This window comes from Natrix helvetica (assembly GCF_964273705.1).
Source record: "Natrix helvetica genome assembly, chromosome: 1".
In the NCBI taxonomy this organism is placed as follows: domain Eukaryota; kingdom Metazoa; phylum Chordata; class Lepidosauria; order Squamata; family Natricidae; genus Natrix; species Natrix helvetica.
Genome location: NC_138548.1, coordinates 268,740,362 through 268,768,265, shown reverse-complemented (window position 1 = coordinate 268,768,265; position 27,904 = coordinate 268,740,362). Strand labels below are relative to the sequence as shown.

Below are 27,904 nucleotides of genomic sequence, written 5' to 3'. Positions count from 1 at the left end.
AGATGGACAGGAGATGGGGCAGGAATGGGAGATTGCTTTGTCATACAACTCTCTGGATCTTGAACCCAAATTTTTAATAGCTGAGTCATTGTGCTCTTCTCTATATCCAGCATATCTTTTTTTCCATATCAGTCTTGTAGCTTGTCATTTTTAAATCCACATTTAAAACAGCATTAGTTTCAGTTTTGTTCCATTTTGTATTAGTGGATCTCTTGGCCTTTAATTATAAATTAAAATAGGGCAATTTTTCATCATGAAAACAATATAGGAAGTTAGTTTTTGAGGAATATTATTTATCCATTACCTTTACAAATTAATTATGATGCAAGAAAATATGAGATTCTATACCCTCCACTGATTTACCACAATTGGCTATTGGAGAATAGAGAGCTCTAGTTTATTTTTCAGGTTAGAAACACACACACAATTTTAATTAAACATGATTTCTCTGTGATGGGCCCAGCCCTCTGGAATGACCTCCCCCCCGACATCAGGACAACAACCGATCTCCGCTCCTTCCGCACGAAACTCAAGACCCACCTGTTCCGACTAGCCGGCCTGGCCTGAATTATAGCTATTCTAATCCCTCTGGATAAAATTTTAAATTAGGTTTGACTTTGGGTGTTTTAATTGTTTTTTAATTGCTTTTTGCTGTTTTTAATTAATTGATTATTTATTTATTATATGTTGTATAATGCTTTTTGTATATCTCCTCCTTGTTATTTATTTGTTATGTAGTAAATTGTACGCCGCCCCGAGTCCCTTGGTGGAGAGGGTGCGGCATATAAAATGGATTAATAAATAAATAATAAAATGATTTGGATAACAAATTTCCTCTAACAAGCATTATTCTCCCAACAAGGAAGATCGTTCTTCACAGCCCATACTGTGTACAACAAAGTGATAATGCTGCCATATAATTTTCAACTGAACCCAATGATGTTTCTCTCCACATAGAGAGGGCATGCCTGGAGAAGGGGATTGCTCCATTCCAGCCTACATCTCTAAATGCCACACACTGCTTACTAACTATTTATTGTTCATTTTAGGGGGCAGGAAATAGCAATATCACTTAGACTTATATACCGCTTCGCAGTCCTTTACAGCTCTTTCTAAGCACCCCCAACAATCTGGGTCCTCATTTTACCGATCTTGGAAGGATGGAAGGCTAAGTCAACATTGAGCCTGGTGAGATTTGAACTGCCACATTGCAGGCAGCCAGCAGGCAACAGAAATAGCCTGTAGTACTGCACTCTAACCACTGCGCCACCATGGCTCATAAACTACAAAAGCCCTACTTTTACAGTTGGAAATGCAATTTTTAAAATTAAAATTAGGGTTTTAATTGTTCAACATTTAAAATGTATTTATTTACAATAACTTTAAATATTAAAATGTAAATGAGCACTAGCAAAGGAAATAAACTTTAAAAACTATTCAAATCAATAGAAAATAGCGACTTAAAAAGAAAATTGCAGGAGAAAACCCAATGTTCCAGTTATGAGATGAAACTCCTCTGCTGGAAATAAGTAATTCTTTTCCCAAATAAAAGAGGCTGGTTGGACACTTTGAAACTAGCATTACCCATTAAAAGAAAAACATTTCAGAGACAATTTGGTGTCAATTTTGGCACAGTCAGAAATGCAAATAAAAGCACGAATGTATATACAGTACAGTGTTTTGTAATTTGACCAGAGAAAATAGAAATGTAGACATTAAAGCCTGACACAGCACTATAGAAAATAAACTGCAGACTCCTGTTTATTCATTTTACTTTTTTCTACAAAAACAGGCACACTTTAAGCATCTATTATCCTTTTCCTTAATTTACCACTTTGGAAACTTCAGAGTTTAATCATAGTCTGATTGGGAATAATATTAGCCTTTTGATTTTTTTCCAGTCTCAATTCACAGAATAAATGGAATGTGAGTGTAAAAAAAACAGAATGTCTTACAAAAGTTGCTTTAAGACAACAGAAAAGTATCATATAATATGTATAAGGGGAAAAAAACAAAGACAACAAGGAAATATTAAGATTATACGTGTTTGTTATGCATGCCTGGAAAGGTGTTGGGCAGGACGATAAGGAAAATCTGAAATGTACAGGCAGATTTTTTATATAGATTAGATTTTTTGCTCTTTGTGGCATTAAAAATTCTATGAATGTGAGGTTTACAGTGTGTTCATCAAACAAGCATTGGCAAATAAATAGACCCGTATTATGGAATATTTTGCATGAGTTTAAGAGTGATCACTAAAGCTGTTATTAATCTTTCCATCATATCAAGAATATGAAGGAAAGCTTGTGTGAGAATCAGAGGACTTCTTAGTGAATGGCTCAACATTGACCAGGGACTAAGACAAATTGTATCATATCTGCTTAAATATACTTACAACAAAATATAAAGAATACTTGCAATGACATTAGAGGTTTGCTGATCTTGATTCTTGAATTTACGTGTACTTTTATACACAGACAATGCTGTGTTGTTGACTTAGAACCTAAATGACTGCAGTGAGAAATTGTGATGTAATGCCATGAACACTAAGATGTGTTTTACACAGAAAATGAAGTGAACAAACAAGTACATGAATAGCAAAGAAAATATATAGCGAGTAGATTGTCACAGGGTAACTGGGTTTAATTTGAATTGGAAATATATTATGATTTGCAAGGAAGACAACTTACACAGTCAGATAAGACATTGGATGCGTTTATGCCTTTTCAATATTTACAGTAATAAATACCGCATTTTTCAGAGTATAAGATCCACTACACACACACACACACACCGAAAAAAGTGGATGGAAAAGTCTGTGTGTCTTATACAGCTAATATTGTACAATACAGCAGGGGAGGGGACTTGGTGTGATGCCAATCAGCTATTGTAGAATGGGCCATAGCGGCAGTGGCGATCAGGTGGTGGCGGCGAATGGGCCGTGCCGAATGGCTGCTGCCACTGAACAGGCAGTAGGGAATGGGCGGCGATGAACCAGCAGTGAGCTGGCCACGGCACACAGCAGTGGCGAATGGGCTGCAGGCTGCAGTGGTGGTGGCGCACTGGCAGCGGCAAGCGGGCAGCAGTGAAAGTGCCAGATGAATACCAAATTGATGCTGGGAAGCAGAGGCAGATTTTTTCCCTTGTTTTCCTCCCCAAAAGCTAGGTGCATCTTATAGTCCAGAGCGTCTTAGTCTGAAAAATACAGTATATTGACAAATATTTACAGGCATATAGAGCACAATTGTGGTGTTCAGCCATTATCAGATTTCCTCCTAAGTATCCTTCCTAGAGCTTGTCTTCCTCTAGCTCTCTCGATTCTTCCACTTTTAATTCAAACTTCCTCTCCCATCAAGGGAGAGTGAAAAGAGAGGAATGGGTTGGATTTACTGTAATTTGTTCAACATTACTTGATTTTTTTTCCTGGAATTGCTCAACTGAACTCTATTACTTCCTTAAGGTCAGACTTTCCCCACTACCAGGGCCTTGCCAACAACAAAAATCCCTTTATTCTGTTTTGGGTCTTGGGTGAAGATGCCACCTCAAGCCTATCAAGGCTCTCCTTTATATCTTGCATGAAGATATAATCTCTCTAACGTCCCTGTGCAAATCAGGGGCGGGGGGGGGAGGACCAGAGTGCTGGCAGAGGGCTGAGAAAGATAGGTCAGCTACGACAGGGCCCCCTGGGGTGACGTGGGTTAAGCAATGTGACTGTGGTCAATTGTTCCATTCCATCCTAAGGCCCACTACTGAATTATAGGACTAGTGAATCCCCTTACATCAGTAGAAAATTACACTGGCATAAAAAAAATAATGTCCCTATTGCATTCGCCATCCTCCTTTTACTGTCTCAGCTTTTTGCCAGTCGTATAACTTCTATCCAAGGTCAGGGTAATTAATAGATTTTGCACAGTTCGGACATTGTAAGAGAAAAGAAAAGATACTGGTTTTATTAAGGACAAATTGAGCCTGTACCACTCATGGGCTTGGGATGAAATGAAGATGTGTCATGGAAACATGGCAAAAGAAAGAAATTTCCAGGGCATATTTCTATTAAGGTTAGAAGTGAGCTACAGATCAATAAACTGAGCTCATAGTTCAAATTGAACTGGTGAATCATAGTGCATAAATTTACCATTATTTATTTGATTTGTACTCTTACCTTCCTGCTTCAAGAACAGATTGGACAACCATTTGTCTGGAATGGTATAGGGTGTCCTGCTCAAGTAGGGGGTTGGACAAAAAGACTTCCAAGGTCCCTTCCAAATCGGTTGTTTATTGATTCTTTCCAAGCTTATTTTTTAATGTGCAGCCCAGTTTTTCCTGATTATTTCTCCCTTCGCTACTTGACTTGTATAAACAGGATTGCCAGCCCATATGCATGAACTAGCTGTTCAGTTTAATAGCTGTATCAACTTGCAGTGTCGTTCAATCTCCAATCACTGATAACCAGGCCAGAGTGGTTAGTCACGTGTACTTCATTTTCTCTCTTACCCATGTCAGAGAAGTTATATGATACCCTGGGAATGTTCACCCTGGGGTGTTTTTCACTAAACAGGCTACCCGCCTTAAGGCCCACAGTGTACTCAAGTTTTGGAAAGCATCACATTCACTTCCTGAGAAATGCCTCTCAAGTACGTTTTGCATTTTGCTGAACAGCAAAAATTCCTTGTAAACTATTATCTGTACAGTGACTATCAGAACTAGGCTTCTACATTTTAGCCACAAGATGAAACAGCTATCCTAAAAGGAATATTCCTGTAAATACCTCTTGCAGTTTACGGGGGTCAGTCTTCCTAACATTGCCGACCCTCTTCACACTCATGTGGCCTACGATGTTAAAATAAGAGAAGAACCCATGTCAGCAATTGGAATCCTGGGTGTGTTGTTGTATCTACAGAACTGTTCTGATATAGGAGTTGTGCAGCACAGCTATCAGGTATGTGGGTGGTGGGGATATGATTCGGTTGGGCGGTTTCCCCACGGATTTTACACGATCTTGATTGCTGTATAGAAATTATCCAAACTGTTTATTCATATATTTCATAGCATACTGGATTCTGGATAAGTAACACAATACTTGTGTCCACTAATTCACTGGGCAAAGTGAATCTGGCCTATCTGTAGGGCAAAAGAGGCAGGGGAAAAAATTAAGAGCTACACATCTGACATTTGAACTTAAATCAAAGTCGAATAGTATCAGAGCATTTCAACCTCCCAGGACACTGTACTGCAGCTCTTGTAGGCTTGCTGGAAAAGAGCAACACAACTGAGCCAAAGGCTGCTAGTCAAAAGGTTTCATGCTATCTCAGAAAGTCTCAACAAACACCAAGGCTTTTAAAAACATTACAGGTAATCTATCTCACAAGTAACCTACCCCTGTCTAGATACCCTCATTTTGTCTCTTTCTCATACCCATTTAAATCCTACATCCATTTAGCCACTCCATTGCATCAGACAAAATGAGGAGCAGCTGGGGAATGTGTCTGTCTCTTAATAAAATGTGTCACATAATTTGACAAAGCGCTACCGGGCTCTTCATTTTTGACTGCAAAAGTTTTTCTCCTATAGTTCTCTAGCATATCTCTTAAGTCATAGTTGGTGAGATGTTTTCTTCCATTACACGCAGCACACACTTTGACTCTGTAGGTCATATAAGAGGACAATTACAGGTAGTCCTCAACTTATGACCACAATTGAGTCCAAAATTTCTCTTGTTAATTGATACATTTATTAAGTGAGTTTTGCCCCATTTTACAACCTTTCTTGCCACATTTGTTAAGTGAATCACTGCATTTGGCAAGTTAGTAACCTGGTTGTTAAATGAATCCAGCTTCCCCATTCACTTTGCTTGTCAGAAGGTCACAAAAGATTGTCATCAGATACCGGGATCATATTACCTCACGTGGTGGACTTATATAGAAGCTAAAAGGTATTGGACTAAAATCTACATGTGGTTGGAGAAAATGACACAAAAACACATAGACTTTAAACCAGAGACTTTTTTAATTGGGTATTATACCAGATACATACAATAAAGACTTGAAATATTTGATGTAAATATCTTAACGGCAGCTAGAATTGTATTTGGAAAAAATTGGAAAAATGAGAAAATACCAATGCAGGAGGAAGTTATTCGAAAAACAATGGAATGTGCTGAAATGAGTAAATTGACATTTGAAATTAGAGAACAAGAAGATGAACAATTTTATAAGGTATGGGACATGTTCTATCAATATATACAATTATCATAATCTTGAATTGTAATGATAGAATGTGATAGGAGATACCAGAAAGACAAATTACTATTATATAGACTATATAAATTTATAAAAATGTAATGGTATATTGCTATATATATGAATTGAATATTTAGAATATTTTGTTTAAAATGAAGAAATAATAATTGTAGTTGAACATATGAGACACAATGATAAAGATGTATTTATATACATTTGATAGATATTTTATGATTTTGCATACAATTGAAAGTAATGATATATAAAATGTTGGTGAACCTGTTTTTTATATACTGCAAGAAATACTAGAATAAGATAGGTGATATTATAAAGATACGTTATTAAATAGATTTATAATGATGTAACATATAGTTGGCATACATATGAATTTAATTTTTAGAATACATGTCTAAAATGAAGGAATTACAAGAGTAAACTGAATATATGATTTACAATGATAACAATGTATTCATGTATATTGGGTTGATATTTGCTGATTTTATACGCAATTGAAAGCGGTGATGCACAAATGTTTGTGACCAAACAACATGCTAAACATATATGTAATTGGTGATATTTTTATGTTGGATAGGATTGGATTTTTGGATTTATATGCTGCCCTTCTCCCAAAGGACTCAGGGCAGCGTATAACATTACAAAACACATCACAAAAGTTAAAAGGAAATTAGATAAGTATCCAAAAACACAAACCCACTTAATATAACAATAACATTTTAAAAATTAGATAAAATTAAATAAAATTAACAGGCCAGGCCGGCTTGCTGGAAAAGCCAACTTTTTAGGGCGCATCGGAAGGACTGGAGGTCGGGGATTATGCAAAGCTCCGGGGGCAGCTCATTCCAGAGGGGAGGCGCTCCCACAGAGAAGGCTCTCCCCCTGGGGGTCGCCGGCCGATACTGTCTGGCACCCTAAAGAAGACAACTCTGTGGGATCCTACTGGATGGTGGGAGGCTACTGGTGGCAGTAGGTGGTCTTGCAGGTATCCTGGGCCAAAGCCATGGAGCGCTTTAAAGGTTATAATTAGTACCTTGAATAACACCCGGAGAACAACCGGCAACCAGTGCAGGCCACCTAAAAGGGGTGTAACATGGGAGCACTTAGGTACACCCATGAAAACCCACGCGGCTGCATTCTGGACCAGCTGAAGCCTCCGGGTGCTCTTCAAGGGCAGCCCCATGTAGGGAACGTTGCAGTAGTCCAGGCGAGAAAGGACGAGGGCATGAGTGACTGTGTATAGAGCATCCCGATCCAGGAAGGGGCGCAACTGACGTACCAGGCAAACCTGGTAAAAGGCCCACCTGGTCACCGCCATCAGGTGTTCTTCTAAACTAAGCCGTGTGTCCAGGAGGACTCCCAGATTGCGGGCCCTCTCTGAGGGGGCTAAAATATCTTCCCCTATCATCAAAGATGGAACAAGATGCACAAATCAGGATGACGGAAACCATAGCCATTCAGTCTTGGAGGGATTGAGCTTGAGCCTGTTCCTCCTCATCCAGATACGAACAGCCTCCAGGCATCGGGACATCACGTCGAGGGCATCATTTGAGTGGTTTCGGGTAGAGATGAAAAGTTGGGTATCATCGGCATATTGATGATACCATACCCCAAAACCACGGATGATCTCGCCCAGTGGTTTCATATATATGTTGAACAGGTGGGGTGAGAGAACCGACCCCTGGGGCACCCCACAAGCGATGCGCCTCGGGGTCAATCCCTGCTCTCCAGTCAACACAAACTGCGACCGATCCGGTAGGAGGAGAACCACTGTAAAACGGTGTCCCCCCTCCCAACCCCCTGAGTCATCACAGTAGGATACCATAGTCGATGGTATCGAAAGCCGCCGAGAGGTCGAATAGGACCAGGACAGAGGAGCAGCCCCTGTCCCGGGCCCGCCAGAGACCAATGCGACCAATGCCGTCTCTGTGCTGTACCCGGGCCTGAAACCTGACTGAAATGGATCCAGGTAGACAGCTTCATCCAGGTACTGGGGAAGCTGACATGCTACCACACTCTCAACAACCTTTGCTACAAAGTGAAGGTTGGAGACTGGACAATAATTGGCTAAAGAAGCTGGGTCCAGGAAGGCTTCTTAAGGAGATGTCTCACCACTGCCTCCTTCAAGGCGGTGGGAAAGAACCACTCTCTCAATGAAACATTGGTAATCGCCTGGAGACAGCCTTGTGTCACCTCCTGGGAAGCCGAAACTAACCAAGAGGGACATGGGTCCAGCACACAAGTGGCAGCACTGAGTCTCCCCATAATGTCCATGCCCTCGGGGGTCACAGGGTCAAACTCATCCCAGATTGTCTCCACAAGATTCATCCCCGTCGACTTGCCCAAATCTAACTAGTCAAGAGTCCAAGCCTGTCTGGATCTGAGAGATTTTATCCTGCAGATACTGAACAAATTCTTCAGCCCTTCCCTGCAAGGGGTCTTTCCCAGTTCCTTGGTTAAGTAAAGAGCAGGACACCCTAAACAGGGCGGCTGGGCAGTTATCTGCGGATGCGATAAGAGCAGAAAAATGTTGCCGTTTTGTTGCTTTTATTGCCATTAAGTAGGATTTAATATGAATTCTTACTAGTGTTTGATCAGATTCGGATCGGCTGGCCCTCCAGCCACTCTCTAGGCATCTTTTCTGGCGTTTCACCTCCAGGAGCACCTGAGTAAACTAGGGAGCCACCCAGGATCGACACCGGGTCAGAGGCCGCAAAGGCACAATGCGATCCAAGGCCCCAGTGGCCACCCTATCCCAGGCTTCCACTATGTTATATGTATGTTTGTTTTTGTTTAAAAAATAAAAAAAAACTTTTTAAAAAGGTCACAAAAGACAATGATCACATGACTCCAGGACCCAGCAACAGTCATAAATAAGAACCAGTTGCCAAGCATCTGAATTTTGATCACATGATCATGGGGCTGATGCAAAGGTCGTAACTGTGAAAAACAGTCATACCTCACATTTTCAGGGCTGTTGTGACTTTGAATGGTCACTAAATGAATTGTTAAGTCGAAGACTACCTGCATTTCTTCACTTCTACTTTCTTGTGCCGGGAGAGGGAACAACAACAAAAAACCCGCACACATTACAAACGGTGCTTACGGAAGTATTTTGCAAGTTGAACGCAGCGCTAGCTCCGATTTGGAAAACGCCACCTCAACGTATTGGCGGTATTTCCAAACTATTCTGAAAGTGGCGACACCAGGTTTTAGCGCGCAACCCACCTGCAAGCCTATCAAAAGCCTTCTGTGGCTACTGAACCTTTCCTCAACCTCTATAACGCGCATATATAATTGCGGGGCGCGGGGAAACAACGAAGCCGATTGCAGACTGAGCTCCAAATATCACAAAAGCGCCCAAAACTACAAGACACGTTGAGGGCTTGATGTCTTTGCTTTTTCGGGCCCAAAGATGGGCAACTAGCCCATCGGAGCTTCCCAGAAGAAAGTCTTTCTCTCTTATTGCAACTTCTCCGCCAACTTCACCAGAGGCCGCCCCGCCGGTTTGGCCAGCCGCCAAGTGGGCTGGAGCTGGGCGGCGTTCATAGGCCCGCTGACTGGCGGGAGCGAACAAGCAAGTTTTTTGCTTGTTTGGCGAAAGGCTGCGGAAGACCGACACGTTTTTTCTCCCCCCGCCCCCCCAACGCCTTTTTGACGGGTAAGGCGTCCCGAGGGGAAGGAGAAGGGGGAAAAAAAGAACCGGGTGAGTAGAGTGGCGGTGCTCCGGGAACAGGGACCAGACGCCGGTGCTTTTACGCGTGCTCTGTGCTTCTCCGAGGACTAAGCAGTTCAGAAGGGGAAACCCCGGAACAAGTGAGTTGTTCTGCTGTGGAGTTGGGGTCGTATGCAGGGAACAGATAAAAGCACTTTCAAAGAGTTGGCAGAATGTAAAGGTATGAAAAGGACGCCGCGCATTCGTGTCCTCCCATCCTTTTGAGTGTTCCCGCCTCCTCCGTGTACTCTGCGGAGTTTGCGAGTGGGTAAGCGTTTAATGGGATTTACTACGTAGACTTGTGAGGGGGCGCCTGCTCTACCATTTAAAATGGTAAGAAGACCCCGCGCGCTTTCTTGGAATGTTTGTATGTATTCTCATGAATTGCAGAGAGATTTCCCTTTAGCCCACTGAGGGTTCCCAGACAAAAGCTCAAAAAGCTGCAAAACCGTAGTTTTCTCATTCGTATTTTTGTTTTATTATATATCACTTGAAAAAGTTCTTGAAAAAGAATTGTGCTTTTAAGTACTTACTTGGAAGCACATTTTATTGAACTGGGGGAGGTCTGTTTCTCAGAAGATGGAGATTTCACTGCTAAAGCAGTAATTAATGTAAATATCAGCATGGATATGGCGTATCAGCCTTGTAGTGTTCAAAACTATAACATGTCCCAATCTACCACTGAAAAAAAATAAGGATAAAACGGGGGAGGGGGATTAAATAGAATTTAAATTAGAAGCCTAGAAACACTGATCAAAACTTAATTCGGAAGAAGCACTGCGTATGTATTAATGATATTTAAGATTGTTTTAATGAATAGAACATTGCTGATTATCTTTTAATAAGGACTTTTATTTATTTTTATCCCACCTTCATTATTTTTTGCAAATAACTCAAGGCAACAAACATATCTAATGCCCTTCCTCTTCCTATTTTCCCCACACCAACAACAATGACAATGTGAGGTGTGTTGGGCTGAGAGAGTGACTGGTTACCCAGCAGGCTTTCATACTTAAGGCAGGACTAGAACTTCCAGTCTCCCAGTTTCCAGCCTGGTGCCTTAACTTGGAATATCACATAACTAGTGTTTGATTTTCAAAAATAGATGCGGTGGAAAATAGATGCAGTCAGAAGAATGAATTACTTCTGAATCTGAGTTGGTGATTTTTTTTTCCTGCTTGCTTTCCTACTTTTCAAGTCTGATAGTTGGAGAAGGTTGATTTGACTTTTCATAGACAAGTATTTTTACGACGGTTAATTAGAATGGTATCATAAAATTGGTTTTTATTGCTTATGAACATTTTCCAACCATGAAGCTTCTGCCGGAAAATATTAGCAATAGCACTTCAACTTATATACCCCTGCACAATGTTTTATAGCCCTTTTATAGGTGGTTTGCAGAGTCAGCATATTGCCCTAACAATCAGGGTCTTCATTTTACTGACCTCGGAAGGATGAAAGGCTGAGTCAACCTTGATCCAGTGAGAAACTGCTGTTCTGTTGGCAGAATTAGCCTGCAATATTGCATTCTAATCATTGTGACACCATATTTCTACATGGATAGAGCTAAAATGGTTTCCATAAACAACATAGTATCTTAGAAAAATATGGTGGTCATAAAAACTGCACCTATTCTGGCTATGATCCTATTTATCATAACATGTACATTTATTTCATATTTTATATATGCAACCAACATACTTGTCAATTATGTACAGTATTAGGACCAGTCTGGTGTGATGTTGGTTAGAAACCTATAGATGGTGAGTTGTAAGCCTCTTTTAGGCTTTGATGGATTGTTGTGGATAAAGTAGGAGGAGGAAGGAGTTTCCTTGAGGTATGTGTAAAAAAGGTGAAAAAAAACATTACAGAATTATTTTAATATAGATTGAGATAATATATATTAAGTTCTCTGAATTTAAAAAATATATACACATATATATATGTGCATCCATATTTTGGGTAAAATATAGTTCCAGTTTAAAACTCAGAGTCTCTTGATTTCTAGGCCAGCATCTTCAGTAAAGCATTACAGACAAAACAACTGATTCTACAAGGAAATATGAAGTGTAAAACTTCAGGATAGGACTGGGGATTATAACAATTTTTATACTATAATATTTGAGGTTTTTGTTTTAAGTGTACCACTTTAATCAATGGGCAACACCTGGCAGTTTACAACAGTTAAATCGATGTAAAATACAGGTGTCAAACTCAATTGTGTCACCGACCGGATGATAACATAGCATGATGGGTTTTGCCTTTGTGGAGCCAGGGTGGGTGTGGCCGGCGTGTGACGTATCCGCCCCATGGGCTGCCAGTTTGACAGGCCTGATGTAAAACATCACCTCTCAACAATAAAATAATTGTAAAATACCCTCTTCCTTCCAAATGATAGTGTTAATCCATGTTACCCTTTCCTTACTCATCATTGTCTTTTTTTAAAAAAAACTGCCTTCTATGTAGGTTTTTTTTTTCTTAATTAGATGAATTCTACAAGAAAATATTAATAGACAATTGAAAAAAGGCAATACATGTTCTCACTCATAGTTGTAACAAAAATACTGTTATGCCTGAACTCAGGGTATTTTACTGGTTTTTTTTTTAATATTGTCAGCTCATTCCAAAATATTTAACTTTTCAAAAGAATACCCTTTTCTCTGCAAAAGGAGAAAATCCCTTTATTTTAGGCCTCTGGAAAGCCTGGGGTCTGTCACTTTCTCTCAGCCCAGCTCACCACACAAGGTGGTGGCTGTGGGGAAAATAGTAGACAGGAGCATTAGATATCTATGTTGCTGCCTTGAGTTCACCCTCCCCCATGGCAGAATAAAAAATTTAATAAGAACAAGAACAATTTTTAGGCCTCACATTTTTCATGAAGGATAGGCAAAACCAGGTTTATTTTAATTCTGTGATATAACTCTCATAACGTAATGGTGGGACAAATGGTATAAGCCTTTTTCTTTTAACTTCCAAGTGGGTCTTAATAATTTTATATTGCTTTTCTTGTTCCTCAGTGGGAAATTTAATATCTCTTTCAGTGATCTTAAGCTATATTTGAAAGAGGCTAGTAGAAAGCATAAAATACTATCTATTTCTGGGTGCATAATTCCAGTAGCCATTTGTGCAAGAATATCAAGTTAATGATTTCACTGGATTTAGTGTTCCTTTGACCCAAAGTTGAACTGATTACAATTCACATGAGTAAATTTAAACTACCTGCTTTTAATAGCCTTGTCACAATGGATACAGCTACTGAGAAAAAAAAAACGACAATAGCAAATCAACAAAGCAAGAGAAAACCAATTTGAATTGCTTGGTTGTAAAAGAAAAGCCAGTGTTATACTGCTGGAGAAGACCCAAGTTCTAATCCTCCCTTAGGTACAGAAGTCAACTCTGTGACCTTGAACCAATCACTTTCTTTGGGGCCCAAAAACTGTCAGGCTTTGCAATAATCTGGTTGGGAAACAAGCTGTCATTGACCCTTGTATCAATATGCTTTCAGATAAGAACTAGGTAAGCGCAGTGAAAAACAGGCAGACTCTGCATCCGAGCCGGACAATTGCTATGAAAAACAAAGCAACTTGACTATAGAATAGTGATGGTGAACCACTGAGTGCACAAACTGCGAAGGCACATGCAGAAACTGAAAGGTGTGCACGCACGTGAATGCACGGACACGTGCACATATGCAGCAGAGACCCAAACACCAGCTGGCCGGTGGGAGGCAGGGCATCCCAACACAGGCAGTGTGGCAAGAGGAAAGATATTTTTGTTTCGTGAGCTTCTGTATTGTCATTTGCAGGGAAACTGAAACTCACAAAAATGCCACGGAGATCAGACCTGGGACGATGGCACATGTGTCAGCACTGAGGGCTCTGCATGCCACGGTTCGCCGTCACAGCTATAGAAGCTTAATTAAAAGGAGAAGAAAGTTGCCTCCCTATTAATCTGATGCTGATGTTATCTGCGTCACATATGAATAGCTGCAGGCTCTCTATCTAAGCAGGAGGTTAATCTGAAATCTCATGTGTTCAGAAATGATTTCATACACCCAAGCAAAGTGTTTAGGTGCTTGTAATCTTCTCTCTAATTTTTTAAACCAGTATAGATTTCCTTCAAGCAATAAGCATTCCAGTGCTATCCCAGAAGGATAGCCAAATGACTACTCTACAAATGTCTATTTAGCAACCAGCAAAAAGTCACTCTTTTTCAATTGCTAAGCACCATTGTGAATGAACTAGTGGTATTGATTTAAAGTAGGTTTATCTGCTAATGGGATTTGAATTTGTTTATTCTTAAAGATTTCCTGCAGAAAAATTGTATCTGCTCGATTGGGGAGGGGCAGTCCTGTTCCCCCCCAAACATTAATAAGTAAATGCTTTTCTAGGCAATTCTGCTATAAATAAACTATTTAAAAAGAAAGTTATTTGGTTTTGTTACGTATCCCTGAGTTCCTAGTTAACAAAGGGGAAAATATTAAATACAGCTTTGTCTGAATGAATGGAATTGAATAAATGTTAGCTAATTTATTTTTAAAAATACCAGTAGTTGAGGTTTGTATGAAGTGCAGATTCCTCTGAGTAATTCATTTTACTTAGTTAAAAAGAACTTCCTTATTCTATTGCCAATATTTGAATTAATTCATAACTTCAGAATAAGAACTCTAGAGAACCGTAATCTGTGTTCTCAATGTTAGGCACTTTTGTTGACTTCATAAATCTTTTAGTCTTGTGAGTGTACCCATTAATGTTCTACATATTCTGGATAATTATTATGGCAATTAGACCAATGAGCTAGTCATATCAAAAGTGAAAGATGAGAAATGTAGCAAAATGAAACATATTGGCATTTGTTTTAAATGGGCAATTCTGCTAGAAAAAGTATTAAACTAGAGCTGGCTATAGCCTTATAAATGGTTTTATTTTATATGCAATAAGCTGCTTGTATACTGGAGAGACATTTCACTACACAATGAAATCTTTCATACTTGGACATATAAAGGTGAAATATTGTAAAGCCAGCTTCTGGTGCCAGGCAGTTTCCTAATAAACCACTTTTCCTTGATGTTGGAAGCCTTTTACTATACACAGACACTCCTTAAGTTTCACATGACAAACATGTAGTTGTTTTACTATAAGTACTTTCAAGGATATTGAACTAGGCCAGTGGTGGGCAACCTTTTTTTTCAACTGAGCCAAATCTCGCCAAAACCACGATTGAAATTTACTTTGAGAGCCACATTTTTAAAACCGAAAATACATAGGATGGTACACTGTTTTTAGTTTCAATAAGTTTTTATTGAGAATATTCTGCATGCAAGTATCCACATAGGTCGGGAGGATACAAATAACACAACTAATAAAACAAAAACTTTAGAACGATATTATTTGTTGATAACGTTAAATTCCGTAAAATTTGCCTTACAATGTAGAGAAAATTACATCCTGACATTGACTGACAAAGTCACAACCACTAATGTGAACATTGGCCTTGCATTTCCTTGGATAGTTTGAGTAAGTCAGGTTTGTATGTTGTTGTTTTTAATTTCATCTCTCTCTCCCACTTTCTTTCTTTTTTTCTTTTTCTTTCTCTCTCTCTCTCTGGCTCTTTGTCTCTCTCTCCCTCCCTCCCCCATCTCTGTCACTCTGTGTGTGTGTGTCTGTCTGTCTCTCACTCACTCTGTGTGTGTGTGTGTCTGTCTCTGTCTCTCCCTCTGTCTCTCTCCCCTCCCTTCCTCTCTCTCTGTCACTCTGTGTATGTGGGTGTGTCTGTCTCTCACTCATTCACTTAATCACTCACTCTGTGTGTGTCTCTCTCTCTGTCTGTCTATCTTTCTCTCCCTCCCTCCCCCTCTCTGTCTCTGTGTGTGTGTGTGTCTGTCTGTCAGTCTCTCTTTGATTCCCTCCCTCACTCCCTCTCTCTGTTCCTCTCTCTGTCTGTCTGTCTCACACACACACACACACACACACACACACACACACAGTGGTCACCTTGTTGAGTGTTCCAATCACATTTGAAACACTCAACAACTGGCCTGCATTTATGGTATTTTGCAGCATTCTGCAGTCATAGGACCAAAATTGGTTGTCACTCGCCGGGCTTTTGCAGAAGCTTCCCTCCGAAGCCCGAGAGGAGGGTGGGGAGCGGGCACCCGGCACACAGAAGAGCCGCATTAAAGGGTGTAAAGAGCCACATGTGGCTCCCGAGCCGCGGGTTGCCCACCACTGAACTAGGCTAAATGCCATATAAATTTGCAACTGGGTACCTATTTTATGTTCTTAAATTTAAAAGACCACAGAGCTAATAAGAGCATATTTGTTGCAAGATTTATGCAGCATAGCAGAGATCTGCTGAAACACAGTGGATAATAGTCTGGTTCTCTAGAAATTCTGCTTTCTCTTAAGCATATCTGCTGAAGTTTAGTCTCTGGTCATAGACACACAAATATTACAAAAGGGTCTTAAATCAGTCCACAGGGTGGGGGTTTCCCACACATGTGGAAAGAGACAAAAATTAGTCTTAGTCTTGTGAGTGTGGAATAAGAGTGAAAATAATAGAAAGCCACCAGCATTATCAGTAGCCAGAAACCAGCCAGATGAACTTAACAAGTTCAGATACAACAAAACAGGAGCCAGTTAATGACATTGCTTATATTTTGATCATAATATTTAGTGTGCTTATTTCCCCCCCCCCCTCAATTTCTGTAAAATTTCTGTACAAAAGACTGTTTTGAAATCAAGCTACTTAAGTGGGGTGCCACATTTGTTTGAATATTTCAGTTTTGGTATGCTTCCTGCCTCAAAATAGTGAGAAATCATTTCATTGTTTTTGGACAATTGAACAACTTAATTTTGAAGAATGCTTCAGGAGCCATCAGAAACGACAGGGAGGGAGGCTGAAGATAAATTTATCTTCCATCACCCCAAATCTGTAGATGTATCTGGGTAATACCTCTTACATACAATAGCTATAAATTTGATACATTAATTCATTGATAAATCAATAAAGGATATTTTTCTGAAACTTTGCTTCATTAATTTACCTATCTTCTCTACTGTTCTTGACTTATAAGGACATTGAATCTCAGTGTTTACCGAAAAATCAGCATATATTAGCTTAAATTGAGTGTGTGGGTGTCCATGTGTCTGTAGTCCACTGTCTATCCACTGCAGGATGAAGGCCTCTTCCACATGTTTCCAACCTATACGGTCCTAAGCGTTCTTTTGTATTGCGGGCCCAATATACTTTCAAAGTCTTTTTGAATGGATTTTGAGTTCTTAGGACTTTTTGGCATAAGTTTTCTTATAAAGTTTTCCTGACAACAACAAAAAACGTTTGCCATGTTCTTTTTCTAATGTGTGCGCATGTGTACATTTATTTCTCCTGTGCGCTGCTTGGACAGTCCAAGCATGGGTTAACACAGTCTAACTGCCCTAGGACTGAGTGAGTTTTTTATTGTTGACCACGCCTCCCTTTGCCTCTGCAATTCAGTTTTAAAAACTCAGTCCGCCCGTTTGGACTGTTGCAGGGGAGTTCCTCAGTCTTATGACAGTTATACTGTACTCCCCAAAATTAATTAACAAGTAATCAAATAATAGAATAAATTACTAAAGGTTGACACGCCAGGAGAATTGAAAGAGAAATTCAACAGCCGGAGTGACCGTCAGGAAACATTAGTAAGGAGCGCGGGGTTATGTGAGCTGCCCGGCGGCTGCCGGCGCTCGAGCTGGGGGCGGGAAACCTCCGCATCGATCAGCTTGCCCCTCTCGCGTCTCTAGGCTACCTGGGTGGAGCGCTGAGGCTCCACAGTGTAGCGAAAAGAATTTACCTTGACAAGTGGCTGCGGTGGCTACCTTAAGGGGTTCGCGCGCCTTTCGCCGCCTCCCCGAACTAGCGCCGGCCATTTTGAGGCTTTCGTGCGCTTTTTTGCCGCTTGCCTGATTCAGAGCTTGCATTTGCAAGGTTTCGCGCGCTTTTGGCCGCAAACCAGGCAATTTCAGGGCCGAGAGCTGCGCGCGCAGCGGCGGCCATTTTCTTAAGTGAAACGGCACTCCGAGGAGAGCAGGACACAACGCAAGACGTGTTTTCGCCTCAGTGACGGATACCAACAACTTGAAGGCCGCGTCTGGGATTCCAGCTCCGCCCACCTCATCTAGCTACAGGCTCCCGCCTAATCTACAGGCGGCAACGACAGGTTAGAGGGTATTGTCCCTCGGGCTTCCCTCCTAACTTTCTGTAATCAATAGGCGTTCTCAGGCCTGCTGGCCACGCCTTGAGCCCTTCTCCACCTCCATCCCAGTCATCTTACCCTGTTTTGCCGCTTTCTACCATGGCAGACAAAGGGTCAGGGGAAATGCAGGCTGGGCCTTCCTCAAAGAGGAGCAAATTAGATCTAGCTCCTAGTGGGGGCAAAGGGGGCAGGAACGGTACTAGAAGGGCATCTCCAGATCCCCAGGGCTGTGGGGACAAGGGCAAAGAAAGTAATCGTAAGAACAAGGTCCCACAACCTCCTAGGCCTGATAGGTCTCCAAACCGAATGGAGCCTTCACCAGACCGATCCCCAAGACAAACTAGGGAGGAAAGACCTGCTTCCCCCCCAGGGGTCAGGTCACCCCCCTCCTCAGGGGAAATATCTAGGGACTCCTCTCCAGATGCTTCCTGGGGGTATCCCGATTCTCCCAGCTCCTCCATCAGAGAGGAATTGGGCCCAAGTCAGGCCTTCAACACTGAAGGGGACCTTTACAATACCAGAAGGGGCAGGAAGCGTCCCGCTCCTACCCCAGTTCGTCCCAGGGAAGACAAAGGGTCCCATCTGTCTGCTGAAATGAGAGAAATAATCTCTCAGGCCATCTCCCAAGGCATTGCTGAGGGCTTACAGCAGAGGGAAGCTCCCACTTCCAGTGGAGCCAAACCAAAAACCCCAGCGAATCAAAATAGGGAGGATAACCCCCTGTCTCCTGGCACCTCAGTGGCTACTGAGGAGTCAGGATGGGAAGAAGGTGAAATCGATGAATTTGAATTATCCGCAGACGAGGATCTTCCCCCTGATAAGCCAGCTTTCACAGGGTTGTTCAAACCCTCCTTGTTCAAATCTATTTTGCATAAGGCAAAGGCTGCAACCGAATTGGGTGCTGTTCCAAAGGGTACCACCACTTCCTCTTCGTCCTCTAAGGACCATAAAGAGGGACTATTTAACGAGCCAGCTCCCACTGTAGACGAAATCCCTGTGCCAGATTTATTTCTAGACGTGGTTCAGAGGCAGTGGATTCAACCAGGCACCCTCACTAATCCCAGCGGAGGTGACAAATCACTTTATGCTGTAGAGTCTAAGATGGAGGAGGCGTTAAAGTTGCCTGAGGTAGATGCCCCGGTCATATCCCTGACCTCATCACAAAACCTACCAGCTGACCTGCTAGAGGGCCTCAAAGCAGAAGACAAGCGCTCTGAGAAGGCATGTCATAAGACTCACCAGGCGGCTGCCTGGGCCATCAGAGCATCCACCTCTGCTTCCTTTTTTATCAGATCCTCTCTTCTCTGGCTCCGCCAGCTGAGATCCAGACCCCCTTCTGGGGGATCTCGCTGGAAACACGACATCAACAAAATCATCACGGCAGTAGAGTATTCCGCGGATGCCTCCCTGAACGCAGCAAAATTTGCGTCCAGGGCCTTGGCGTCCAATGTTACCTCCAGGCGCCTCCTGTGGCTACGCCACTGGCAGGTGGACATGAAGGCGAAGTGGAAGCTCGCTTCCGCCCCCTTCTAAGGGGGACAGCTCTTTGGGGAGGCTCTGGATAAGTTTACCATTGAGACCAAAGACAAACGGAAAATACTACCAGCCACCCTTAAGAAACATGATCGCAAGGGACCTGGTTCCTTTAGGAAACAGACCTTTAGATCTCAGGACAATAACCAACCTTCCACTTCCGGTACCTACCAGAGAAACTTCTCTCAGACGGGGGATAGGGGTCAGGATAGGAATTCCTACAGCACCAGGGGCAGGCAACACCAGTCGCAGTCCTTTCGGAAGCCCTTTCGTGGCGGCCCCAACTCCCACCAGTTTCGCAGAGGGAAATGACCACCAAGGGACACCTCCCATAGGGGGTCGGCTCCAGATGTACGCTGACAGGTGGGAGGAGATCACATCAGACTCCTGGGTCCTGAACATAATCAGGAAGGGACTAGTACTAGAGTTCATATCATTTCCACAACGGAAGTTCATCCATTGCCCAATCCCCAAAAATCCCCAGAAAAGGATTCTCATGCAGATGGAAATCGACCATCTGCTCACAATAAAAGCCATAGAACCCGTTCCAAGGGATCAGGAGAGGCGGGGATTCTACTCCATCCTCTTCCTGGTTCCAAAGAACTCGGGGGGATGGAGGGCCATCTTGGATCTAAAGTGTCTAAATCAACACTTAGCATACAGAAGGTTCAAGATGCAGTCCCTCCAATCCATCCTAGAATGCACAAGGCAGGGAGATCTTCTCACGTCAATAGATTTGAGGGAGGCTTACCTGCATGTCCCAATTCATTTGGCACACAGAAGGTTCCTGAGGTTCCACTACGACGGGAGGCATTATCAGTACAGGGCCCTGCCCTTCGGCCTCTCGTCTGCCCCCAGGACCTTCACAAAAATACTGGCAGTACTGGCAGCCCACCTCAGAAACAGACCGATTCGTCTAGAATGCTACCTAGACGACATCATTATTCACTCGTCCAGCCCTGCTCAGGCGCGGAGAGACCTTCAGACAACCATCCAGACACTGGAGAAACACGGCTTCTCGGTGAACAGGGAGAAAAGCCATCTGGTGCCGACGACCCGCATCCAACATCTCGGCGCCGTCATAGACTCCAAGACGTGCCAGGTATTCCTCTCGCCAGACAGGATGAAGAACCTCCAAAACAAACTCTTGCTGTGCAAAAGGAAAAGGTCAGTGCCGATCCTGCATCTATCCCAGCTTCTGGGAATCATGATTTCATGCATACAAGTGGTTCCCTGGGCCAGACTTCATGCCAGGGAATTGCAGTGGTTCCTCCTGCCAATGCAGAGGGCCAAAACCAGCAACTCACTGCGAAAAGTAATCCTGCCACCCAAGGTGATCCGCTCCCTTGCCTGGTGGAGAACAGCAGCAGTGCAAAAAGGGTCTCATTTCAAGGAGCCCGAAAGACTAGTAGTGACAACCGATGCAAGCCTGTTGGGCTGGGGAGCACATTGTCAGGGCCAACTTGCTCAGGGCACGTGGACACTGAGGGAGGCGGGCCACAGCATAAACTGGCTGGAACTGAGAGCGGCCTGCCTCGCACTCCGTCAGTTTGCTCCTCACATTGTGGGTCATCATGTACTGTTACTAACAGACAATGTTGCTACAAAGGCTCACATCAACAGGCAAGGCGGCACACACTCCAGAAGCCTCATGCGAGAGGCAGAGGCACTGGGCAGATGGGCGGAGAGGCATCTGTCGTCCATCAGATCGGACCACATAGCGGGAACAAGCAATCGGGAAGCGGATTGGCTGAGTCGGCAGACGATCGATCACTCCGAATGGAGACTGCATCCGGACATCTTCAGTCAGATCGTGGAGAAATTCGGCGAACCGCAAGTAGACCTCTTTGCCACACACAACAACACACACCTACCCCGATTCTTCTCCCGCTATTACAATCCTCTAGCAGAGGGAACGGACGCCCTGAGGAGCCGTTGGCCCCCGGGCCTTCTGTATGCATTTCTGCCGTTGCCTCTCATTCCACACGTAGTGTCAAAGCTGTTAGCGGAAACGGCAGAACTCCTGCTTGTGGCGCCTCACTGGCCCAGGAGGCCCTGGTACGCCGACCTTGTCAGTCTCTCCATTCGCAACCCGTGGAGAATACCTCAGGAGCAAATCTCCCTCAGCCAGGGACACATCAGTCATCCGGAACCCCAGTGGCTACAACTAGCCGTCTGGCACTCGAGGGGGATCTCCTGAGGAAACAAGACTTCTCTGACAAGGTCATCCAAACTATCCAGGCGTCCAGACGACCTTCCACTAACAGAATATATGAGGCCACGTGGAACACATTCTCGGCCTGGTGCGGCAAGAACAGTGTCCAGGACTCTTCAGCCTCAATTCCTAACCTTCTTGACTTTCTGCAGGAAGGGTTGGACAAGGGTTTGGCGCCTAACACGCTCAGAAGGCAGGTGGCGGCTCTGTCCACCATCCTGTCATGTCATTCACGTCGGTCCTTGAGCCAACATCCTCAAGTGAAAAGCTTTCTGAAAGGTGCGGTGAACATCTGCCCTCAGGTGGTTCATCGTTACCCTACCTGGAGTTTGCCCTTAGTATTAAAAGCACTTACAGGGGCTCCATTTGAACCGTTACGTAAGATTAGTCTCCGTCATTTGTCACTCAAGACGGTTTTTCTTATAGCCATCACGTCCGCACGCAGAATATCTGAACTGGCTGCGTTGTCTGTAAGGGAGGACCTTTGTATTGTTCATACAGACAGGGTCATTTTAAGGATTGATCCGACTTTCATTCCAAAGATGAATACGCACTTTCACAGATCACAAGAGGTGATCCTTCCCAATTTCTGTCCCAAAGCAGTTCATCCAACAGAAAAACTTTGGCATAAATTGGACGTGCAGAGGGCAGTGTGCATTTACATTAAAAGGACCAAGGAATTTCGCCATTCCGAATCTTTCTTTATTTCCTTTCTGCCTGGGTCGCTCGGTCGTAAGGTATCTTCACACACGATCGGACGCTGGTTGAGGGCCTGCATAAAACTTTCTTATGAACACCAAGGCAAGGCATCCCCTCGCAACGTGACAGCGCACTCAACAAGGAGCGCAGCGACTTCGGCGGCATGGGCGACCCAGGCTTCCATCCTTGATATCTGCAGAGCGGCCACATGGGCTTCTCCCACAGCATTCATAAAAAACTATAAAATAGACACCTTTGCCTCAGCTGAAGCCTCCTTCGGACGAAGGGTTTTACAGAAGGTGGTTGAGGCTTCAGACTCGTTGGAATCTACCCGCCCTGGGACACAATAGCTTGGGTATGTCCCATGCTTGGACTGTCCAAGCAGCGCACAGGAGAAAGACCGTTGTCTTACCTGAACGGTCGTTCTCTGGGCGCTGCGGGACAGTCCAACCTCACCCAGGGTTTGTGCTGAAGACTGACATTGAGGAGCTACAGGCAACAGGTCTACGTTCCAAGTCTTCGTTTTTAAAACTGAATTGCAGAGGCAAAGGGAGGCGTGGTCAACAATAAAAAACTCACTCAGTCCTAGGGCAGTTAGACTGTGTTAACCCATGCTTGGACTGTCCCGCAGCGCCCAGAGAACGACCGTTCAGGTAAGACAACGGTCTTTCCAGTTTATTTTACAAACTTGGAATTTCCTGATGGCTTCTTATCCTATCCTACTCAAATCTGACCTTGCTTTGCTTTTTGAAGTCAGCCAAGATCATTTAGGTACTATCATTCACAATTATATTTAAAATAAAAGATTTGCATGTGTTGATATTTGCATAGGAAATGGTGAAAATGAAAAATATGTAGTGCAAACAATAGATACTCATATAAAGAGCATGCTTTGAAAACACTACAGTTTAAAAAATTATTTACTGTGGAATCGTGTATCTTTTACATTTTGATTCACATTCCTTGGGTAATGTGCAGTATATAAGTGCCTCTTTGTTGTGGAGTAGATAGTATTGTAAAATATTTATGTTTCTTCCTGTAAATGCAATTCTTGCAATCCATAATTGTAAAAGAAACATACAGCAGAAGGTTGTGGACAAGAGTATCCCCAATCTCTAACAGAAATGAAATTCCTTATATTACCTCTACTATTCTTTTGGAAAAACCAGTTAAACATATTTCCTTGGTATATCTTTTATAAGAAGATATTAATATTATACACCTGAAATTACTATTCAGTTTAGATTAAAAATACATTTTTGGATTACCCCAGAATACACAAGGTTTAAAAATACTTGAGTTTTTAAATAGCATATCCACTTAGTCCAGGGGTGTCCAAACTTGGAAACTTTAAGACTTGTGGACTTCAACTCCCAGAATTCCCCAGCCCCCATGCTGGCTGGGGAATTCTGGGAGTTGAAGTCCACAAGTCTTAAAGTTCCCAAGTTTGGACACCCCTGACTTAGTCCAATGCAATCAGTCTTACAGGTTTAAAGATGCTTAAGTTTTTTAAATAGAATATGCCCTTAGTCCAATCAAAGTCCAATCATGTCTTAATCCAATGCTATCAGCCTTATAGATCTATTGTGTGCATAAAAAAGAGAACCCATACATGTTATTTACGCTATATGGAAGTAAAACAGGAGGCAAATATAACAAAGTTTGAAAAACTAGGTAGCTGAAGTTAGAAGTAAAGGATTGCACTCTTCCTTCCTTCCTTCCTTCCTTCCTTCCTTCCTTCCTTCCTTCCTTCCTTCATTTATTTATTTATTTATTTATTTATTTATTTATTTATTTATTTATTTATTTATTTGATTTATAGACCGCCCCCTCTCCCCGAAGGGACTCGGGGCGGTGTACAGACAACAAGATAAAAACAGTATATAAAATTAAATAATCTTAAATACCCCTAAAATCAAATTAAATATTAGGCTGTACAGTAGAATAAAAATTAAAAACAACCTAAAAAACCTACCCCTAAAAATTTAAAATGCAGGCTAGAAGAATTAAAACTGCGGTTAGGCCAGGCCAGCTGAGTTGAACAGGTGGGTCTTAAGTTTCTTGCGGAAGGAGCGGAGATTGGTGGTTATTCTAATGTCGGGGGGGAGGTCATTCCAGAGGGTCGGGTCCATCACAGAGAAGGCCCTACTCCTGGGCGTCGCCCGCTGGCACTGCCTAGTGGACAGCACCCGGAGGAGTCCCTCCCTGTGAGAGCGAATCAGCCGCAGGGATGTATGGGGCAGGATGCGATCCCGCAAATACCTAGGTCCTGTGCCATGGAGCGCTTTAAAGATGATAGTCAACACCTTGAAACGCACCCGAAAAGCCACAGGTAGCCAGTGCAGCCCGCGCAGGAGAGGTGTTACATGAGAGTACCTAGTACCTCCCATGATTGCCCGCGCGGCCGCATTCTGGACCAACCAGCCTTCGGGTGCATCTCAAGGGAAGCCCCATGTAGAGAGCATTACAATAGTCCAGTCGGGACGTCACTAGTGCATGGGTGACTGTGAAGGGCGTCCCGATCCAATAGGGGACGCAATTGGCGCACCAGACGAACCTGGTGGAACGTCCCCCTTGCCACGGCCGTCACATGGTCATCCATTGACAGTCGGGCATCCAGGAGGACACCCAAATTGCGTGCCCGCTCTACAGGGGCCAGCTGTTCGCCCCCGATGGCCAGTGATGGAACCCACTGGTTGAACCGGGGCGCCGGTAACCACAGCCACTCTGTCTTGGAGTGGTTGAGTTTGAGTCTGTTACTTCCCATCCAGACCCGTACGGCCTCCAGGCACCGGGACATCACTTCGACGGCATCGTTGGGGTGGTTCGGGGTGGAGATGTACAGCTGAGTGTCGTCAGCGTACAGATGGTACTCGACCCCAAAACCACATGTTCTTTCTGAACATGTAGATTCAAACCTTGAAAAGCAGAAAATCAGCTCTGCATTCTTACTAATTCTTCCTCATTCCCATAACTGGCCCTCTAACAGAATAAAACTGCTTGCTTAATTGGACCATCCAGTCCCGAAACTATCTAATTCCCATGTGTTTTAGGGCTTCTTTGTTGCCCCCTTTATTATTAGGTACATCAGGAATGAGATACCTTTTTTTTCCAGTTGTCAGGAGCATTCAATGGGTTTTTAAAAATTATTTTGATAACTTTCCATGTTTTGTAGTTTTCAAGTACTTTCAGGCCATTTAAATGTTTCTTATTTCATTTGTGTTGTCATGTTAATTTACAGGAAATTATGCTATCAATATTCATCAGAGTCTTGTCCATTTCAGCCATGGAGTCTGAGCCCCTTCTTTTGTGCTTTATGTTTTAATTGTATAATTTAGATTTAACAGGTGCTAGTCCTGATTTCTTTCAGTTTTGGGTTGTTTAATATAAATTAAGATTGGCAAGTCTTATCTTTCCCAGGATTGCTTATATGAATTTTGTCTTAATAAGACTTATATCTGAATATTGGTTAGGGGTGGAAATCAAACATCTTTTCTCCATTTTTCTACAGATCCCCGAGGATGGCAGCAGAAGCCAATCACGTCCACCCAATGCTTGAATTGGCAGAGGAGACTTATGGCAAAGGGAATGATCATTCCAGGATCTCTCTAGAATATCTAGGAAAAAGCACAGATATTAAAGCTTACATGCTAAAGAAATGGAAGAAAAATTGCAGCTGTAGCCCAGCTAAAGCCAAAGATCTACTTTTCAGTTTTCTCCCAGTACTGACGTGGCTCCCCAAGTACAAACTGAAGGAGTATTTCTTGGGTGACCTTATGTCTGGCATAATTGTAGGAATTTTGCTAGTTCCACAGTCCATTGCTTATTCCCTTTTGGCTGGCCAAGAACCTGTCTATGGTTTATACACATCATTTTTTGCAAGCATCATTTATTTTCTGTTTGGAACTTCCCATCATATCTCGGTTGGCATTTTTGGTGTACTCTGTTTGATGGTGGGAGAAGTGGTAGAACGTGAATTACAGATTGCTGGGTACAAGTCAGTATTGGGTGCTTCTAGCAATTATTCTGTTACGAATGATCTCATAAATGTCTCAATGGTGTCTTGGACTGCCAATGAGACTTCACAGAAAGTATGTGATAGGAGTTGCTATGCAATTGCTGTTGGAGGAACTGTGACTTTCATAGCTGGAATTTATCAGGTAAGAAATTGCAGTTAAAGGGGATCCATGTCATCTGATATCAGTTCTTTACCTTTTGGGGGCTTTGTTTGCAAAAGTATGCAAAATTGAAGATAGGTAGATATAAAAACTGCTTAGATTTCCTCTGTCCTGTATCCTACAGACATACGGGTAAAAAAATGTAATAGTGAATAGATTGCAATTCTAAGAGCTATAATCTCAAAACAGCAGGAAGGGGACCAATTCTGGAAGGCAATTTTAGTATTATAACTATACTTTGAATTAAAGGAATGAACATCTGTAATTCTTACAGGTTGCACCAGGTTAGACTTGTATTTTGAAATTTATTTAGGAAAAATACTTCATATTCCCAAATTTAATTTAAAAATATTTTTGATGCATGTTATATTGCTTGTTTTGCACAGGATTTGCATTGTTGATCCTGAATAGAGGTATGAAGTATTTGTATGCAAACCAGGTAGAGACGGTGTGCTTCATCCTTAATACCTTTTCATGATCTGAGGCCTTGTGGCTACTATACAATCCCAGGAAAAGATACAGTTCCCTTAAGGAGCCACTAGTAGATGAGACAAAACTTGGCATGCTAGATCTGATGAACCTTTTTTGTTTTGTTTCGTTTTATTTTGTTTCATTGCCTATTTCCAATACTAAAGGTTTTTTTCACATTAGTAGGATGGACAAAAGATATTTATGAAGTGACTGTAGGGTTCTGAGCTTTCTTCCCAATAGTTTTTTTTATTAAGGATTATATTAAGCATAAAACGCATAGAGAAACCTAATATGAATGGGTAAATATAGCTGATATACTTAGATGTTGATAGAGATACAGATGTAAGTAGATAGAGCTATAGTGTGGAAAAAATGGAAAATGTCGCTCACAAAAAAGATAGCAAAAAGAACAACAGCATCCTTTCCTCTTCATCCTCAGGAAGCATATTCAACATCAGACAAAATGTATATCGAAGTAAACATGTATATCACAATTATATCATGCACAGTATAAGGGTTAAGTGGCTTTTTAAAATATAAAATAAAAAATGGCAATGTTAAGAAGTAGAAATTTAAAAACACACAAGGAAGTTCTCATAATAATAA

General features: G+C 42.5%; 1 protein-coding gene and 1 long non-coding RNA gene across 7 annotated transcripts in view; one reads left to right on the top strand and one right to left on the bottom strand.

The window, feature by feature from the left end:
• Positions 1–9,621, bottom strand: part of LOC309383237 — a 34,355-nt gene extending 24,734 nt beyond the window's left edge. The window contains exons 1-2 of the long non-coding RNA XR_014173802.1: positions 9,483–9,621; positions 4,769–4,830 (exon numbers count right to left, since the gene is read on the bottom strand). This is a non-coding gene — a long non-coding RNA (uncharacterized lncRNA). The remainder of the gene's footprint in view (positions 1–4,768; positions 4,831–9,482) is intronic.
• Positions 9,622–9,926: 305 nt separating this feature from the next.
• SLC26A2 (solute carrier family 26 member 2) overlaps positions 9,927–27,904 on the top strand; it is a 53,671-nt gene continuing 35,693 nt past the window's right edge. The window contains exons 1-2 of one of the 6 annotated variants that reach the window (XM_081935511.1): positions 9,927–10,070; positions 26,161–26,809. In XM_081935511.1, coding sequence (XP_081791637.1) covers positions 26,171–26,809 — 639 coding nt within the window. In that variant the 5' untranslated portion in view covers positions 9,927–10,070; positions 26,161–26,170. Of the gene's footprint in view, positions 10,071–10,152; positions 10,337–26,160; positions 26,810–27,904 lie in introns of those variants that run through there. The other 5 variants (XM_081935513.1, XM_081935512.1, XM_081935514.1 and 2 more) reach the window with 5 other exon arrangements.